The 18082-nt window shown below is 35.2% G+C and overlaps 2 protein-coding genes and 1 long non-coding RNA gene across 6 annotated transcripts; all 3 read right to left on the bottom strand.

Moving 5' to 3' along the window:
• Nucleotides 1–279: 279 nt before the first annotated feature.
• On the bottom strand, nucleotides 280–2996 carry LOC106620989 (golgin subfamily B member 1). 3 transcript variants are annotated; one of them, XM_036367021.2, is made up of 5 exons: nucleotides 2395–2996; nucleotides 1947–2122; nucleotides 1700–1884; nucleotides 496–753; nucleotides 280–426 (listed from the first exon to the last, which is right to left on the bottom strand). In XM_036367021.2, exons 1-5 carry the CDS (start codon nucleotides 2772–2774, stop codon nucleotides 367–369), a joined length of 1059 nt encoding a protein of 352 aa, XP_036222914.1. In that variant the 5' UTR covers nucleotides 2775–2996; the 3' UTR covers nucleotides 280–366. The 3 variants fall into 3 exon arrangements, with proteins under 3 accessions (XP_036222914.1, XP_014095144.1, XP_014095145.1); XM_014239669.3 differs by having other exon boundaries at nucleotides 280–441; nucleotides 2395–2995; XM_014239670.3 differs by having other exon boundaries at nucleotides 280–441; nucleotides 496–705; nucleotides 2395–2992.
• Nucleotides 2997–4931: 1935 nt separating this feature from the next.
• On the bottom strand, nucleotides 4932–17996 carry LOC138855673 (uncharacterized). 2 transcript variants are annotated; one of them, XM_070106276.1, is made up of 4 exons: nucleotides 17067–17996; nucleotides 5737–5909; nucleotides 5488–5672; nucleotides 4932–5332 (listed from the first exon to the last, which is right to left on the bottom strand). In XM_070106276.1, the coding sequence occupies exons 1-4, from the start codon at nucleotides 17816–17818 to the stop codon at nucleotides 5039–5041; spliced, it is 1404 nt and encodes a 467-aa protein (XP_069962377.1). In that variant the 5' UTR covers nucleotides 17819–17996; the 3' UTR covers nucleotides 4932–5038. The 2 variants fall into 2 exon arrangements, with proteins under 2 accessions (XP_069962377.1, XP_069962376.1); XM_070106275.1 differs by lacking the exon at nucleotides 17067–17996 and adding an exon at nucleotides 6776–7711.
• LOC138855939 (uncharacterized) lies at nucleotides 10552–16236 on the bottom strand. Its single transcript, XR_011395069.1, has 2 exons — nucleotides 14724–16236; nucleotides 10552–14655 (listed from the first exon to the last, which is right to left on the bottom strand). It is a non-coding gene; the product is annotated as an uncharacterized lncRNA (long non-coding RNA).
• Nucleotides 17997–18082: the final 86 nt, after the last annotated feature.

An 18082-nucleotide genomic window follows, 5' to 3' on the forward strand; every position in this document is an offset into this window, starting at 1 on the left:
TAGCCTGGTAACCATACAAGTTTTATCACGAAGTAACTCGATAAGCTTAAGAGTATAAGTATTATGCCGAAGGAATCACAAGTAAATCATATTCGTGTGCATTCCTAGAAAGGTAATTTAATAGATAAAATGTGCACCAACATGCAACCATTAAAAAGAAAGAGTACTTCTATATTTATGAAGCAAATGAAGAAAGGCACGTTCGGTTTTCAAAACGATCAATTCGTTTTCGTAACATTTTGCTTATAAACGCTCATGAATCCATATTCAATACTCGCATAATCTTTAAGTTAAATATATTTGAAATTGGTATACAATACCCATTAAATATAGATACATTCCTGGAATGCAGATGGTGATTCACATTTACTCCTTCTTCTTCTTATTGCTTTTCTTTTCCAAAGCTGGTGGGCTTTCCGTGTTGTTCTGCGAAATAATTGTCTATAAAATGTATACATTGCGGTTGAGTGTTACAATAAAGCTGACTCTTGTTACCTGTTCGCTGCTGCGATGTAAACGCTTTGCCTTCTTCTGACGTAGTACATTCGCGATTTCTTCCTTGAAGTGAACAATTTCTTCCTCCAAATAGCTACGCTGAACACGTATCTTTTCACAATTCACACGCTTGTTAGCGATCTTGTTGGTTATGGCTTCATATTCCTTCGTATATTGAGCACCTAATTCGTCTATGCGGGTTCTATATTTCTGTTTCAAAATAAAGTCGCACATTTTACCATATGAAATTATATACGCCTAATATTATAACGAAAAATTAAAATTATTGGTGGCATTTGCAGGTAACATAAGGTAAATATTATTTATGCAAGTGGATCGAACAGAAAATTTTCTTATAGAGTATTTTAACAAATTTATGTAATTAAGGTTGTAACAACCAGAAGGAAACATCACAAGCCCTCTAAAGTATGTATATAAATGATCGGCGTGACGAGCTGAGTCGATTTAGCCGTTTCTGTCTGTGTGTCCTTCTGTATATAGTCTCTCAGTTTTTGAGATGTCGATTAGAAATTCTGCACACGTCCTTTTTTCTCTAAAAATCTGCTCATTTGTCGAAACTATCGGACCACTATAGCATATAGCTGTCATATAAACTGAACGATTGGAATCAAGTGTTATTTAATTTGACTAGGTTTCTTCACGAAAGTTTGCACATATTATTATCCAAAGCGATTTCCGAAGAAATTGTTCAGATCGGATCACTGTAGCATATAGCTGCATATAAATTGAACGATCGGAATCAAGTGCTTGTATAGACAAACTTTTAATTTTTGGACCACTATAGCTTATAGATGTCATACAAGCTGATCGATCAAAAGAGCTTGCACGGACGGACGAACGGACGGACAGACAGTCACCCGGAACCGGAGCTAAACATAACGACGTCTTAATGGAATTTTAATACATAAAAGGAAAAAAGGGAAAAACATAGTGTTTTGTTCTCGAGTCAAAATTGCTTTTCTGGCCGCGGAACACTTCAGCGACAGCAATATGTGTTTATACCTATATGCATATATCTTCCCCTAAACATTAATATAATTGTTTATTGTTTTCCCTTAAAATCATTGCAGTTAGGTAATTTTCGGACTCTGATTTGTTTTTAATCTTTGCGAAGCAGCGTTATACATACATAACTTAATTAAGATATTTCAATTAATTTTATCTCGTTAATGGCGGTACTTACATTAGTTTCTGCATAGAGAGCGTTCACCGTGCACTGAGAGCAATACTTCTCTATACGCATTAGTTCATTATATCTATCGATCTGTTTCTTAATCTTATTCTGCTCGATTAAATTCCTATCCTCAAACTGGTCGACAAGCGAATTTTGATAGCGTATTTGATAGCGCATTTCTATGGGATCGTAAGCTAAGAATTTTGCACATATATAATTTTCAACGTAAATGGCTCATATAGTTTCCAAAACTCACCAATATTTTCAGATAAAATATGTTCCAATGCATATATTTTTTTGCTAACGGTTTTATCATCCGTTTTAGTAAACGTTTTTTCATGAAAACGAACACATAATTCTTCATTGTTTTTTAAATTATTCTTTAGGTGAATTTCCATAACTTCTGGCAACTCTATTATTGCTAACGCCGATCTATAAATGAAACTCTGATACAATAGAATTCTTGCGACTTAGTTAAGAAACTTAGAGCGAACTACACAAAAATTTGCAAACAACTTTCTGATGAGCGTATTTGGTTATCCACTTTAACTTACATCTGAAATTTGGCAAGAAAAACTAGAAATTACTGAATGTCTACTCCTGCAACTGACTTTTACCAAACTCCAATCACTTCTTTTATGGTTCGCAAGTCATTCTCTACGCGTGACATATGTATCTATAAAGTAAAGGATTTTTTAACTTACTTCAACTTTTTATCAATCTTTGTATTTTGATTCTCGAAATTCTCGTGTAATAGTTTTGTAAATTCCAATAATTCTTCAATATCAGTTTCCTGCTTTCTCATTTCCATACAACTTTTCGACATACTCATAATGAACACCTCAAGCCAAGCCATATTCTCCAATTTCAGTCGAGCCTCAAAATCTTCTTTGGACCAACTAAATACTTTGTAGGGCGTTTTTACTTCATATGCATCTTTCTGATCGCAAATAAGTGCATGGTGTATTAATGAAAGTCTGCGCTGCATATTTCTAAACATCTTTTTGATAGCCATTTGCCTAACAACTCTAAAATCCTTCATCTTTTTCGGGAATTGATCTGATGACGCTGGAGATTTCAACATCTTTTTTCGCTATTTTCTTTCTGGCTATTTTCTTTTGCTAAAGCGCATATATTTTTAATCTTTTTTACTAATTATGTTTATCGCTAGATAGATATCTATATGTCAGTCACCCTGCCTTCAAAATTGGTTGTAAAAATATACATATAGTGAATGTTGCTTCTCGACGTCTTTCACATAAAAAGAATGAAAACTTTTATTTTCATCTTCCGAAATGTGCGATGTTTTAATGAAAGAATTGTCATCGTAAGGAAAAAAAAATTGGAACAAGTGGAAAACTGTATAAATAACAAGTAAGGAAGGGCTAAGTTCGGATGTAACCGAACATTTTATACTCTCGCAAAATCAAATGGTATACTCGTTTGAGATTTCTTTGTGGATTGACTGATATTTTCGGTAGAAGGTCAACTATAGGCACTGGGGTCCACATATTTAGTACTTAGGGGTTTGAACAGTTTTTGTTCGATTTAGACAATTTTTGGCCGCAAGGTGGCATACTTTAATTGCATTATTCACGCAAAGTTTTACCCCGATATAATCATTGTTACCTGATTTGCATAGTGGAAAGTGAAAGAATCAGATGGAATTGAAAATGGTGTTACATGGGAAGTAAGCGTGGTTGTAGTCCGATTTCGCCCATTTTCGCACTATGACATAGAAACATGAAAAGAACGTTATGCACCGAATTTGGTTGAAATCGGTTTGAGCAGATCTCAAGATATGGGTTTTCACCTAAAAGTGGGCTGTGCCACGCCCACTGTCTAATTTTGAACGCGGTTCCTATAAAGTCATCTTATACCATCTCAGAGATAAAATTTAATGTTTCTGGCGTGTTTAGTGCTGGATTTATCGCGCTTTTAGTAGTTTTTAACAGTACCGTTATATGGGGAGTGGGCGGAGTTGCCACCCGATTTCAACTATTTTCACACCGTCAATAGAAGTGCTAAAAACATTTGCTTCTAGTGAATTTTGTTATTATAGCATTAGCGGTTTAGGAGATATGCACATTAAACCTATTAGAGGCGGGACCACGCCCCCTTTAAAAAAAAGTTTTAACTGCAGATACCCCTCCCTAATGTGATCCTGTGTACCAAATAACAGTCTTGTATCTTATTGCGGAGCTTAGTTATGGCAAGTTATTTGTTTTTGATTAATGGCATCTGCAATACCAACCGTCTCACGGTACCAAGAAACATGTCTACCAAGTTTCATAAAGATATCTCAATTTTTACTCAAGTTAGAGCTTGGACAGACGGACAGACGGACGGACGGACGGACGGACGGACAGACAGTCACCCGGATTTCAACTCGTCTCTTCATCCTGATCATTTATATATATATAATCCTATATCTAACTCGATTAGTTTTAGGTGATACAAACAACCGTTAGGTGAACAAAACTATTATACTCTGTAGCAACAGGTTGCGAGAGTATAAAAACTTATTCAGATAGTGGTAGCATAACCTGTGCGTTGATTCTCCGAAGGATATCTGTTGAATTAAGCCCGATCGAGTAAATAAATTAAAATAATGTTTTTTAGCCCAAAAAATTCAAACCAAGTGCTTCTATGGAAAGCTTTTTCATTTGACAACGTATCCTCACGAAATTTGATTATAAAATCGTTCAAATAGGATCACTATAACATACATATAGCTGCCATACAAAATTACCGATCAAAATCAAGTTATTGTATAAAATATTTTGCATTTGCGAAGGGTATTATAGGTTCGGTGCGGTCGTAGTTAACTTTTTTTCTTTTTTATATTTCAAAATATGTAAATATATATCTTATTTCCACAGATCTTAATGAAGGTGTAGTATGATGTGGAAGAAACTTGTCCTAGCTTTTTTATTCTGAATATACTAATTTCTGTGAAATCACAGAAGGGACTTTGTCTCTACATTTTAAAGGAGTGGAGACGATGAGAACATGAAAGATAGTACGCCGTATATCTGTTGAGGAACAAATTGACCAAAGTAGTCACATATGTATGTGTATGCAATATACAGTACCGCTCAAAAATGACAATGACTTGAAAATATTTTTCTGCTGCTCTAAAAATATCTTTCAGTTTTTCAAATGAATATCGGTTTTCAGTTACGGTGTTCGCGAATTCTCTTATCAAAACAAAATTAAAAAAATTCACAAAACACAAGCATACTTGTTAAAAAATATATATCTCGATAAATGTATTTTACTAGCAACAAGTACAATTTACACACCGCATAGCCGTGATATGCCGGAGAAGTAAGTAATCGTTTAACTTTACTTTGTTTGTTTGAACTTGGCCCTATTTGAGGCACGCGATAATCGGGAGGATTGCGAAGCAACCGATGCGTGCGACCGTTTAGGTTTTGTACGTTTCACTCCCTCAATCGGTTCACTACTTGTCACGATTTCTCGAACTTTCATATTCATGTACTCCATTTCTCCCATCAGAAACTCTTTTTGCATCTTCATATTATCCAAACCAGCCTTGAGTTTTATGTTTTTATCTAGTAGCTCACTTATGCGGCGATCATATTCCATGGTCATGGTTTCGATGCGAGTTTTATAGTCCTGAAAAGATATACAAATTAATTGCATATGAAACATATAATTTTGGTGTAACTGAGAGCTGGCAGCACTGTAGGCATCAATTACTGTGCTGACAATGGTGACGCCTACAAATATGCAACGCTGCCGACTTCCAAGTTCTTCAACATTCGGCGAACCTGTATTATTCCATATATGCACTGCATCATCGATGCGTTACAATACAGTTCAACGTTATGCTTCCGCTTAACATCTTCCAGTTCTTGTCTTATATCATTTTCTTTCTTGTCCGTGTAGTCCTGCCATTCAGCGGCTCTGTTGATCATGTAATTCATATGATAACGCTGCTCAATGGGATCCCGCACTAGTGGGACAGTGCAAAGTAAAACGATTAATAAGTCTAACCCTAAAAATGATGGACCACTAACCTATATAAGCCAAGGTTTCCAATTCGAAATAATTCTTCACCACATCGCGACCCAAACTTCGGCGCGTCAAGGAAATATTTGTAATCTCATTGATTTTGTTTATAAAAAACGACACGCTTCTTTCCAGCTCCTCCTCGATTTTGTTATGCATCTCCAACAGATTGTTTGCATTGCTAAAGGAGGTGTGAATTTATAACTAAATTAGAATTTTATAAGAAGTAATCTATTAAGTTGGTAGCGTAACCAATAAACTCGAAAATATCGACAGACGCGGTTGCGTACTCAATGCTGGAAAAGTTGATTTTTGAGAAAATGAAACCGTATATGGCGTATCAGATTAGCAAAGCCGCTCCGATTTCAAAACGCAATTCAGTAGCATACTACTTTTACATAGGTCAGGTTAGGGTCGGTTGAGGTCGATCCCAGTTTTAAGTACAGCTTAGAACGCCGGTCCATTGTTTTATCTAAAACTCCTAATTATTAATAAGACCCTTACGATTCGACAAAGCGCTTTGAGTCTATCACAAATTTGTTGAGACGGCTAAGGTCAGTCTCCTGGTTCGCCGAAGGTAGGACTGCCGAGATGTTTCAATCTCACTCTTGCAAAGGCTGGAAAATGGAGAAGAAAGTGACTGGATGTTTTCAACTCACCTTCCTCCAGACAACTTTAACAACTTGCGTCCGTCAAGATTTTTTGCCTTATCGCATGAATGCCTATTAGACGATGTCCAGTAAGAACCCTACGATTGCGGCAAGATGAACTTTGCTAAGGCCAAGTAGTTCAGCAGATCTCAGATCGGATACAATAGGAAATATTTTTGTTGTGAAGCTTTGCTCACATAATTCTTAGTATGTGAGAATATGTGGCTTTCCTAAGAGACGTACTCCTTTTACTCTTAAGAGCGACTACTACTACCAAACTCTTTACAGTATTTTCGAGTTTATGCCAGCCGCCCACCAACTCTTCAGTTATCACACATTCAAGTTTTCTGATTTTACTACACAACTGTTTTCTACTTCGAGAGTTTCATTCACTCACTTTATCATCGCTATCGTCTGCACTACGAGCTCAGTATTTTTGGTACAAAAACTTAAAAAGTATGGTTTCAGCAAACGCACCAATTCCATAATATCGTAACGCAGTTTGAAAGCGTCCAAACAAATTTCCGTGAGTGACTTTTTAAAAATATCCACCCAAGCGATGCCTTTCATTTGGCGCCTGGCAAGAAATCGATCGTCGGTCCAACTGAAAACCTGAAAATGTTCGTAATCCTCCAGTTTGAAGTCCTTATTTTTACAATGATTCAATTTGTAAATCATATACAATGAAGTATTGACATCGTTAGACAATTTTTCTATTGCAAGCGTACGTGCTGTCTCGTAGTGTGGTTGTTGTTTATGCTGTACTATGCTCCAGAACTTATCCGGATCACGTATGGAGAAAGTGCTTGAAAATGAGCGCAACTGTTTGTCGAATTCCTCGTGAATTAAAATCCAGCGTGACGGAATTAAACTCTCAAAACTATATACGGATGCCTTGTCTAACGGTACTTCATCCTCATCGGGGTTCCATCTCAGATCAGGATGATCATCTGCGAATTTGTCCAACATTTCGCTGCGAAATGTACCTGGTAAGCGCATCATAGAATCCCTCATTACAGTTAACATTTGCTTGTGGTCGTCTTCATCCATGTCGAATTGGAAAATATCGGTGAAGTCGATCTCATCGCCGCCGTAGATGCTTCTGCGAAAATGCGCAATGCTCTTTCTCCCGTCCTCTAAGTTAATCATGTTGTGCTATTGGTAACTTGTCTGATTCGCTTAGATTAACTAAATCTCTATTTTCGTATTTTGCCCGATTAAAGCTCACGTATATGCCTGCGAACTGCGCTACTAGCTAATTAAAAAAATATATCCTATTTGTTTTATTGTAATAAGCTTGTACGCGTTAAAAAATATTATGTTTAATAAATTTTGGAAGGACAACTATTGCAAATAGAAATTGAGTTTCTGTATCGCAAAGTAGTTAAATAAATCTATTTGCTCCGTTTAAAGTTTCCAATCACTTTTTTTATAGTATCCATCGATGAATGAAATGGAGAGTATTAAATGAGTAAAAATTAAGAAAAATTCAAACACGACGGGCCAACGTATGGCTTATAAGTAAATCGAGCATTTGTTATCCGATAGGTTACTTTCGTTTTAGACTCGGGAAAAAGTAACTATTTCTTCTCTTTTACTACACGTCGATTTATTCGCTCTCATTGCTCTAGCGCAAATATAACATGTTATATATTTAGTTCTTAAATTTCGAATTTAACTCCAGCCGATAGTTCTAATTTTCGACATCTTTTTGCAGCAATCGGAGTGATATACCATCAATAAATTTTTTTGTGAAAATAGGAAAACGAGGGCCATCTCGTTTTGGTCCCATTCACCGAACCTATAACGCGCTTGATGGGAAGCTGACGGCCGAGGCTAAAAGCACTATATCTTGAGATATCGAATGTGAAGAATAAGCACATCTGCCTTTTCTCAAAAAATATTTGAGCCAATTTCGGATACAACTTTTAGGTTTCTTCACCAATAGTATAATGGTTTGGATTATATTTAAGTCAGAAAAAAGTTCTCAGCTGAAAATATATTTGTGAAGTTGTTAAAGATAAATTAAGAGTTTAATTAGTTTCAAAATATATTGCAATGGTTAGCTTAAAATAACCGTTTTTCTTTTGAATGATCGCTCCCTTATCTTAAGGCCCAACCTGGCACTCATGTACAAATGAAAACATTAATTATGTCAATAGAAGTATCTATATTTCTTGAAAACCGTTTAGAATTTATCTTCTATACAATACCGTTACTTGTGTAAAAGTACATTAATATATACCGATATTTAGTTTATTTATCTTGGAGCGTTTCTTCTTCAACTCTTTTACGCTGCCACTTGATAACATCGACATTAGGGAGCGTTTTTTCCTTTTAGAAAGTTTTACCTCTTTGCCCTTTTGTATTTCCTCAATTCTCAATTGCATGTAATCCTTTTTTGCCATTAAAAAGTCGTGTTGAATCTTCATTTTATCCATATTAATTTTAAGTTTTCTGTTCTTTTCGTCGATTTCATTGAAGCGACGATCGTATTCTTCAGACAGTACTTCAATGCGATGTTTGTAGTCCTAAACGGAAATGAAAAACAAACATTAGCATTTCACCAAATATATATTGTTAAAATAAGATTCGTCAAATGAAATCATCAGCCTAAAAGTATGTTATGTTGACTAGCCAATTGTCAACAGTGTGAAATCACCCCTCTAACCTTTGTCAGAGAATGTTGAAGAGTAGAGAAGGAGCAAATGTTAAATGAAAACTTTTTGAGTACTAATTTGTAATTCCACAAGAGGGAACATCGAAAAGTATAACTTCGAAAAAGAAAAATACACCACACAATATGCGAAATGCTATAAATAGACACAACGAATATTCCTATATGAAAAATCGTTGCGCATACCTATTTAGATTTATGTTTTCAATTTCTATGATATGACAAATTTATAATTATGAAAAACCTTTTGAATTAAAAATCTGTATTACCGGTAAAAACCCCAGAATTCATAATAAAATAAACATTTAATAAGCTAGTTGTCTAACTTATGTATGTGCGTTGCGTAAGCAATATACTTATTAAACAAATGATAATAAAACAAGTAAGGAAGGGCTAAGTTCGGATGTAACCGAACATTTTATACTCTCGCAAGGTCAAATGGTATACTCGTTTGAGATTTCTTTGTGGATTGACTGATACCCTGAACAGGGTATATTAAATTTGTCCCAATATTTGTAGTACCTAAAAGTAAACGTCGAAGACCTCATCAAGTGTACCATATACATATATAAATGATTAGCGTGAGAAGCTAAGTCCAATTAGCCATGTCTGTCTGTATTTCCTTGTATAGAAAACTCTTTTATTTGTCAAGATATTTTCATGTGATTTGGCCTATATTATTAATGAATGCCTCGCTATAATCTCCGAACATATTGTTCAGCTTGGATCACTATAGCTTAAAGCTGCCATTTCAACTGACCGATCAAAATCTAAATAAAAATCTTGTATACTCTTTTATGCTATGCTAATGCATCTGCGAAGGGTATAATAGCTTCGGTGCAAACGAAGATAATATTTTTTCTTGTTTTTGTGTCCCTTAAAATCTTTCAGTTCTCAATATAGAGCGTACTGGAATTTGTTTCAGTCTGTTCAAGAAACTTCAGTTCTTATTAAATACTTAGAATAACTCGGAAAGAAAGTCGCCTGAATAAGGAAAGAAAGCTATGTTCATTAAATTATAGTTAAAGAATGAGGGCCTAAAAACAAGTACCACATACCATATTAACCATTGCATAATTTTTTTTACAGAAAATCACGGAATCTGGCACCCAGCAATTGAATCAGCTCTTTAAAAGTTTCATCATCAGATCTTACAATGATATATGTATGTTATTCTAGCGCAAGTGTACAGAATTTTAAAATAAGTATATTTTAATAAAGCAATAACACCAACAATTAATATGAGTTAGAAAAATGTTTATTTCAACTATTTTTCATTTTGTCTTTTCCATTGACATCGCAAGACCTGGTAATAATTTATGTCAGATAAGGACATAAATTGTTTAAGAAAAAATTTTGTTATCGAAAATGTTTGCAATCGATATAGTAATCAATACCAAAATTAGTAAAAAATAACTATTTCCTGTCTACACGTGCTAATTAAAGTTAAAAGACTTCTGAAGACATAAACACATTTACATAAAGAAACATATCTGTTGTTGTTAAATATTGTATTATTTATTTATTTATTTGAAAGAAACGCCAATCGGCAGTGTACATAAAATTTTATAAATTTTGTTTGATTGCGACATTGAATTAGATTACTAATATTTACGTTATAATGTACTATATAAGTTGATAGAATTTAGTATTTTATTGGAAGTATATGAGATAACAGAGAGGTTAATAAGTATAATTACTGAAAGTGGAGATAATATGAGTGCTAGCTGGTTAATATTATTTTTTTGACGTTAGAGTTGAAACTTGACAGAGATCTTACAAAAAAGTCGATGTCTGCTATATATTCATTGACCATATTACCTATCCGGTTCTTTGGTCAGTGGTAAATGTAGTTTTTGGTTGTTTTCATAGTGGTTAACAACCTTCTCGTACGGAGCCCTGGTCTGGACTCAATGAATTCAAACTGGTTGCTGATCTCCGGACACTGTATCTGGCCCTGGATTGACTTGTAGAAGAAAGTTAAATCAGCAGCTCGACAACGATTAAACAGACTGTCGATCTTGAAGTGCCTGTACACCTCATCCGTTGTTAAGTGGGTCCCTCGTGTGTACATATAATATGTTAGAAATTTACAGAATTTCCGTTGTATTTTTTCAATTATATCAATCATTTGTTGAGTGTGAGGTGACCAGATAATGCAGCCATATTCCAATGTAGGACGTACCAACGTTTTAAATATGTGTATAAGTGTGTAGACATCTTTAAACTCTTTGCCCGCCCTGAATAAAAAGCCGAGTGTTTTGAAGGCATGAGATGTTATCCTGTCCACATGACATGAAAAATTAAGCTTGTTATCTATGATAATGCCTAGATCTTTAATTGATGATACCTCAGATAGTTGGTGCTCATTGAGATGATAGGTTGCTGGAGGTGGGTTTGCTAGTCTAGAGAGACATAGATCCTCACACTTGTTTTTGTTTAAATTTAAATTATTCTTTTGATACCAACTATGGAGTGTGTTGATATCACGCTGTAGAATATCTATATCATCATCGCTATTTATCTTCCTGAAGATCTTTAAGTCATCAGCATAAAGTTGGTATTCGGATTTAAAATGCTCCCCGATGTCGTTTATGAATATATTAAAGAGTATTGGCCCGAGATGCGATCCCTGAGGGACACCTGATGTGACTTCATATAATTCTGATATGTAGCCATTCACACGTACTTGTAATAGTCTATCTGTATGACTTCAGCCAATCCAGCGCACTACCTTTAACACCATATTGTTTCAATTTATCGATAAGAATACCGTGATTTACCATATGGAAGGCCTTAGAGAAATCCGTGTAGATGGTATGAGTGCTCAATCCTTGGTTCATTGCGTCTAGAACGTATCCTGTAGAGAGATATAAATTTGTAACTGTGGATCGTCCTCCTACGAATCCGTGCTGTTTTGTAGATATAATATTCTCGAAGGTTGATATTATTTGAGGTAGGATAATTTTCTCGAAGAGCTTAGCAATGGATGACTGAATGCATACAGGTCTATAGTTAGCTATGTATGTCACTTCTGGAACCTGCTTTATGTATTGGACAGATGAAGGAGGTTTTCCACACTGATGGAAAAATGCCAGACTTGAGCGATGCATCAAATAGATGAGTAATAGGTTCTGCTAATCCGATTGCGCAGTTTTTTAGAAGTAAATTAAAAATACCATTAGGTCCTGTTCCTTTTTTGCGGTCCAGTTTGCGCATTTGTTTATAAACGACATCGTATGTTACCTGGAGCTCTGATAAATCCATTTCTTGGCTGTGACCCTCGTTATGATCGTCATGTATAGGCAATCCGTCATTATTAGTTTTATAAATGCTTTTAAAGAACGATGCAAAGAGATTAATTACTTCTTCTCCATTACTAGCTGTGGTTTCTTTCCAGGTCATGGCAGCCGGGATATCTGTGTCACTCCTTCTTTTGTTCTTGATAAATGTCCAGAAGGTTGTAGCATCTTGTTTAATCCTTGATTCTAGACATTTCTAAGTTGCCGGAATGTATTATATTGTTGCCTTGTCTTGGTTTTTTTATATTTTGCATGTGCTGTATTTTTTTCACGGATTTTGCTTATCAGCTCTCTGGAAAACCAAACTGGGTATTTACTTGCTTTGTTGTTGGAAACAGGTACATGTCGGATAATTCCCTCATTTATAACGTTGTAGAACCAGTCTACTTTATCATCTATTGACTCTAGCTTATATAATTCAATCCAATTGCAAGTTAGAAAAAATCCATTTAAATCCAAGTAATTTGCGTTCTTAAAAATATATTTTGGCGACTTGCTTTCTTTTAAATTAGCTAGAGTATCCACCCTGATGTTTATATTCGGGTGATGTTTGTCTTCATAAATGAGAGGATCTCCTCTGGTGACTTTGATGTTTGTGTTGCTAAAGCAAAGGTCTAGGGTTTTATTGTAGTCATTGGTGATCGCGTTGAGTTGTTCGCAATTAACAAGAAACATATTGCTATACAGTAAATTTACACATTGATCTTGTGGGTAGCTACTAGGTAGATTGTAATCTCCTAAGATTAACAGCTTGCAGTCACGGTATTTGTTTTTTAGGTATTGAACAGTATTGGTATGATTAATGTAAACGTCCAATAGTGATAGCGGAGGTAGATAAACACAACCAATTACTAAGTCGCCTTCCGTACATTTAACTTTAATAAATATGTGTTCTATATTATTGTCTTCTGTTTCTAACTGTTCGGCCGATATATCACTCTTTATCGCTATTAGGACACCACCTCCACGTTTATGATCAATTGTGTTGCTGTCTCTATCTTTCCTAAATAACTTAAAATTATTGTCAATTAGCGCAAATTATATCTCCATTGAAGCAAGCTGAAGAGGTTATAAATTGATGTAATTTTGTTCTTAAACCTCTCATGTTTTGATATTTTATTGTTATCTTACATTTCCTAATTTTTTTCTCTCGGCGCATGAAATGCCGGTTTGTCAACTATTTTAGGCACTCCATTGATATATTTGATTGTCCTTTTGTTGTCACCACCTTTGATTAGCTCATTGAGCTCTGTTCTGAGCATATTTAGATGCTGCTGCTGTGCGTGTGTTAAGCTCGGCTTGAACTTAATGCCCGTGTCACCAGCTGGATTAATCTTCATGACTTCCCTAGCTGTTGCTGGAAATGGTGTGTATAGTAATACTGGACGGGTCTTGCCCTGCACTGGCTTGCCGAGACGACGGACTTTGATGTCTGGAATCTTGTTTGACAGATCTTCTGGAATTAACGCTGCAACCTGCTCGATGTCGTCGTCACGCCGATCTAATCCTGCCGGTTTTTTAGATTCCGGTACATTATAAAAAACGACCTCAGACTTACGTTTCTTACGCTCGTTCAGTTCAGAAATTATAAAGTTGGGATCCCCATAGAGATTACTAATTGACTGTAGTTGCTTTTCGATTTTGTCAATCCTATTACCCATTAGCTTCTGCTGCTGGGCTGTTTTATTATTTTGTTCCGTAAATTTGTTCAAGTCATTACGCAACCCAGTGACATTGAGCTCCAGTTTATCCATTTTTTTCTAAATGGTGCTAGATATTTAATGAACATACTTTCAATTACATCGGTACTAGTAGACAAAGCTGTGTATTGTCCATCGTCCACCTCGTGTTCGTCATCCAACCTCTAAATTGCATGTCGAGCATTTCCAAGTTGTAAAACCTTTATTACGAAACTCTGCGAGATAATTTTTATATTCTTTTTCACTTAAGCTACTACACTTCTTGTGATACCACTTTTTACAAACATAGCAGCCGATGCTACTAGTATTTTCTCTAATTATTTTATTGCAACTTTGACAGGTTTGTTTACTTGCCTCCATTTTGATATCAACTCTACAATCAAGCGTCCACCAGTTAATTGATGAGCACATCCCATATCACATGTTGTGTACATATACATTAGGGTGACGCACATTTAATAATTTCCATTTTTATATTTGATATATTATATAATTATTTTTTTGTCAAAAATTGGAGTGTAAAGAAGACCACGATTTAAATGAAGAAAAAACCGCCAAACGATGGTAAAATTCCAATGTGGCGTTTGAACCGATTTATCTAGTAAAAATTTAAAGAATATTTTAATGAAATATAGAAAAAATTGTAAGGAAAAATATTGGCCTTACTGGGCAATATTGTCAACCGATAGCATCTATATGTTGTATTTGTTTCCATTATGCATAGGTTATACCCACATACAAGTAGTTTCTTTATTAGCAGTCTTCGATGTAATTTTTTTGACAAGAAATCAGAGGAGAGCAGAGAAATAACGAATCAAAGACAGCTATTATAACCTTCTTTCAACAAATTACATCTTTGAATATAAAGTATACTCCTGGAAATATGTTCAATAATATATAATTTAATATGAGAGACGGTAGTAGATACGCCTATAATCCGATATCGCTCATTCCAGAAATGCTAAAAGTTTGTTTTTTCAGTTGGTGAACATAGTATAAGCCGGTCTTTTGAAAGGAGTATTTACTCTGATACTTTGCAAACTTAAATAGCAGTTGAGTTGTAGTATATTATGGCTTATTGATTAACAGCGTTTGGAGGGTGTCGAAATTTTCTGATTTCGTTCATCTGTAATATCAATCCCCTCAAAACTAACTGGACTGATAACAGTATAAAAACATATATAAGTATACAATGTACCTTTGCATGTCATTAACGCTCCCCCTTAATGCACATATATACATACACTTCCACTTGCTGAGATGATAGCACAAACAAAATTAGAATAAATACTATTACTAGTAACTAAATATTTCTGAGAACACTTACAAATACGACTAATTATGTACGTATGCGTGTACTGTCAGGCGACAGAAAATAATACAGTTCTTCTACAATAGTTTATTTGGTTTCAGTAGAGCTTGTACATAATTTAATGCTGGAAAAGTTGATTTTTGAGAAAATGAAACCGTATATGGCGTATCAGATTAGCAAAGCCGCTCCGATTTCAAAACGCAATTCAGTAGCATACTACTTTTACATAGGTCAGGTTAGGTTCGGTTGAGGTCGATCCCAGTTTTAAGTACAGCTTAGAACGCCGGTCCATTGTTTTATCTAAAACTCCTAATTATTTATAAGACCCTTACGATTCGACAAAGCGCTTTGAGTCCATCACAAATTTGTTGAGACGGCTAAGGTCAGTCTCCTCCCGAAGGTAGGACTGCCGAGATGTTTCAATCTCACTCTTGCAAAGGCTGGAAAATGGAGAAGAAAGTGACTGGATGTTTTCAACTCACCTTCCTCCAGACAACTTTAACAACTTGCGTCCGTCAAGATTTTTTCCCTTATCGCATGAATGCCTATTAGACGATGTCCAGTAAGAACCCTACGATTGCGGCAAGATGAACTTTGCTAAGGCCAAGTAGTTCAGCAGATCTCAGATCGGATACAATAGGAAATATTTTGGGAAAACTTTAGTATACCATTCCAGGCTTTCGGGGATAAAATGGGTATGGGCGGATAGAGGAGATCTTCCAGATCAAGAATATCGGGAAATCGGGAAACTTATAGTTTTCGAGATATTTACGTTTAAAGTTGAAAATTTCAACTATTTAAAGTACGAATTTTTTCGATTTCAAATGAATTATACGCGTATATTTTCCACTTTTATATCCACTAACACTTCACTAATACGTTTGTACACATTTATTTTACATTATATAGTGCAAAAATAGTTTAATACAATAATTAAATTATTGTTAAATTCTATTAATTCTGACAATAATAAAAGGGTTGCAAAATGTCAAATAACCAGTCCAATACCGGGGTGTGTCAAAATATTTTTCGCTAAGAACTTCTTTTTGAGTTGTTTCCTGTATCTAGGGTATAATCTCTCTGTTTATTTTATTTTTGTTCGTTTACAAAATATATTAGTACCGCAACACTGGTGTTTTGGCATTCACAACCATTTTGTTATTGTCAAAATTATTAAAATTGAAGAATGATTTAAATATTGAAATAAAGCTATTTTTGCAGCATCTAATATAAAAAAAAATTCTAAAAACGAATTAGTCAAGTGTTGGTGGATATAAAAGTAAAAAATATAAGTGTATAATTCATTTTAAACAGCAAAAATACGTACTTTAAATAGTTGAAATTTTCAAATTTAAACGTAAATATCTCGAAAACTATAAGTTTCCCGCGGATATATTCTATATATTCTTGATCTGGAGGATCTCCTCTATCCACTCATACTCATGTTATCCCCGAAAGCCTGGGACGGTATACTAAAGCCGACCCAATATTTTTGTTGTGAAGCGTTGCTCACATAATTCTTAGTATGTGAGAAGCGACGCACTCCTTTTACTCTTTAGAGCGACTACTACTACCAAACTCTTTACAGTATTTTCGAGTTTATGCCAGCTGCCCACTAACTCTTCAGTTATCACACATTCAAGTTTTCTGATTTTACTACACAACTGTTTTCTACTTCGAGAGTTTCATTCACTCACTTTATCATCGCTATCGTCTGCACTACGAGCTCATTATTTTTGGTACAAAAACTTAAAAAGTATGGTTTCAGCAAACGCACCAATTCCATAATATCGTAACGCAGTTTGAAAGCGTCCAAACAAATTTCCGTGAGTGACTTTTTAAAAATATCCACCCAAGCGACGCCTTTCATTTGGCGCCTGGCAAGAAATCGATCGTCGGTCCAACTGAAAACCTGAAAATGTTCGTAATCCTCCAGTTTGAAGTCCTTATTTTTACAATGATTCAATTTGTAAATCATATACAATGAAGTATTGACATCGTTAGACAATTTTTCTATTGCAAGCGCACGTGCTGTCTCGTAGTGTGGTTGTTGTTTATGCTGTACTATGCTCCAGAACTTATCCGGATCACGTATGGAGAAAGTGCTTGAAAATGAGCGCAACTGTTTGTCGAATTCCTCGTGAATTAAAATCCAGCGTGACGGAATTAAACTCTCAAAACTATATACGGATGCCTTGTCTAACGGTACTTCATCCTCATCGGGGTTCCATCTCAGATCAGGATGATCATCTGCGAATTTGTCCAACATTTCGCTGCGAAATGTACCTGGTAAGCGCATCATAGAATCCCTCATTACAGTTAACATTTGCTTGTGGTCGTCTTCATCCATGTCGAATTGGAAAATATCGGTGAAGTCGATCTCATCGCCGCCGTAGATGCTTCTGCGAAAATGCGCAATGCTCTTTCTCCCGCCCTCTAAGTTAATCATGTTGTGCTATTGGTAACTTGTCTGATTCGCGTAGATTAACTAAATCTCTGTTTTCGTATTTTGCCCGATTAAAGCTCACGTATATGCCTGCAAACTACGCTACTAGCTAATTAAAAAAATATATCCTATTTGTTTTATTGTAATAAGCTTGTACGCGTTAAAAAATATTATGTTTAATAAATTTTTGAAAGGAAAACTATTGCAAATAGAAATTGAGTTTCTGTATCGCAAAGTAGTTAAATAAATCTATTTGCTCCGTTTAAA

Source organism: Bactrocera oleae, chromosome 3, assembly GCF_042242935.1.
Source record: "Bactrocera oleae isolate idBacOlea1 chromosome 3, idBacOlea1, whole genome shotgun sequence".
Lineage (NCBI taxonomy): Eukaryota > Metazoa > Arthropoda > Insecta > Diptera > Tephritidae > Bactrocera > Bactrocera oleae.

What these genes read in the sequence shown, in the direction of transcription:
- LOC106620989 (XM_014239669.3), bottom strand. Translation starts at nt 2,774, where the DNA reads ATGTTGAAATCTCCAGCGTCATCAGATCAATTCCCGAAAAAGATGAAG. An exon ending in AAGATTGATAAAAAGTTGAA is followed by an intron (nt 2,123 to 2,394) that starts GTAAGTTAAAAA and finishes TTTCATTTATAG; the next exon opens with ATCGGCGTTAGCAATAATAG. An exon ending in TATTTTATCTGAAAATATTG is followed by an intron (nt 1,885 to 1,946) that starts GTGAGTTTTGGA and finishes CAAAATTCTTAG; the next exon opens with CTTACGATCCCATAGAAATG.
- LOC138855673 (XM_070106276.1), bottom strand. Translation starts at nt 17,818, where the DNA reads ATGATTAACTTAGAGGGCGGGAGAAAGAGCATTGCGCATTTTCGCAGA. An exon ending in CAGACGATAGCGATGATAAA is followed by an intron (nt 5,910 to 17,066) that starts GTGAGTGAATGA and finishes CACCTCCTTTAG; the next exon opens with CAATGCAAACAATCTGTTGG. An exon ending in GCATATATGGAATAATACAG is followed by an intron (nt 5,333 to 5,487) that starts GTTCGCCGAATG and finishes ATATCTTTTCAG; the next exon opens with GACTATAAAACTCGCATCGA.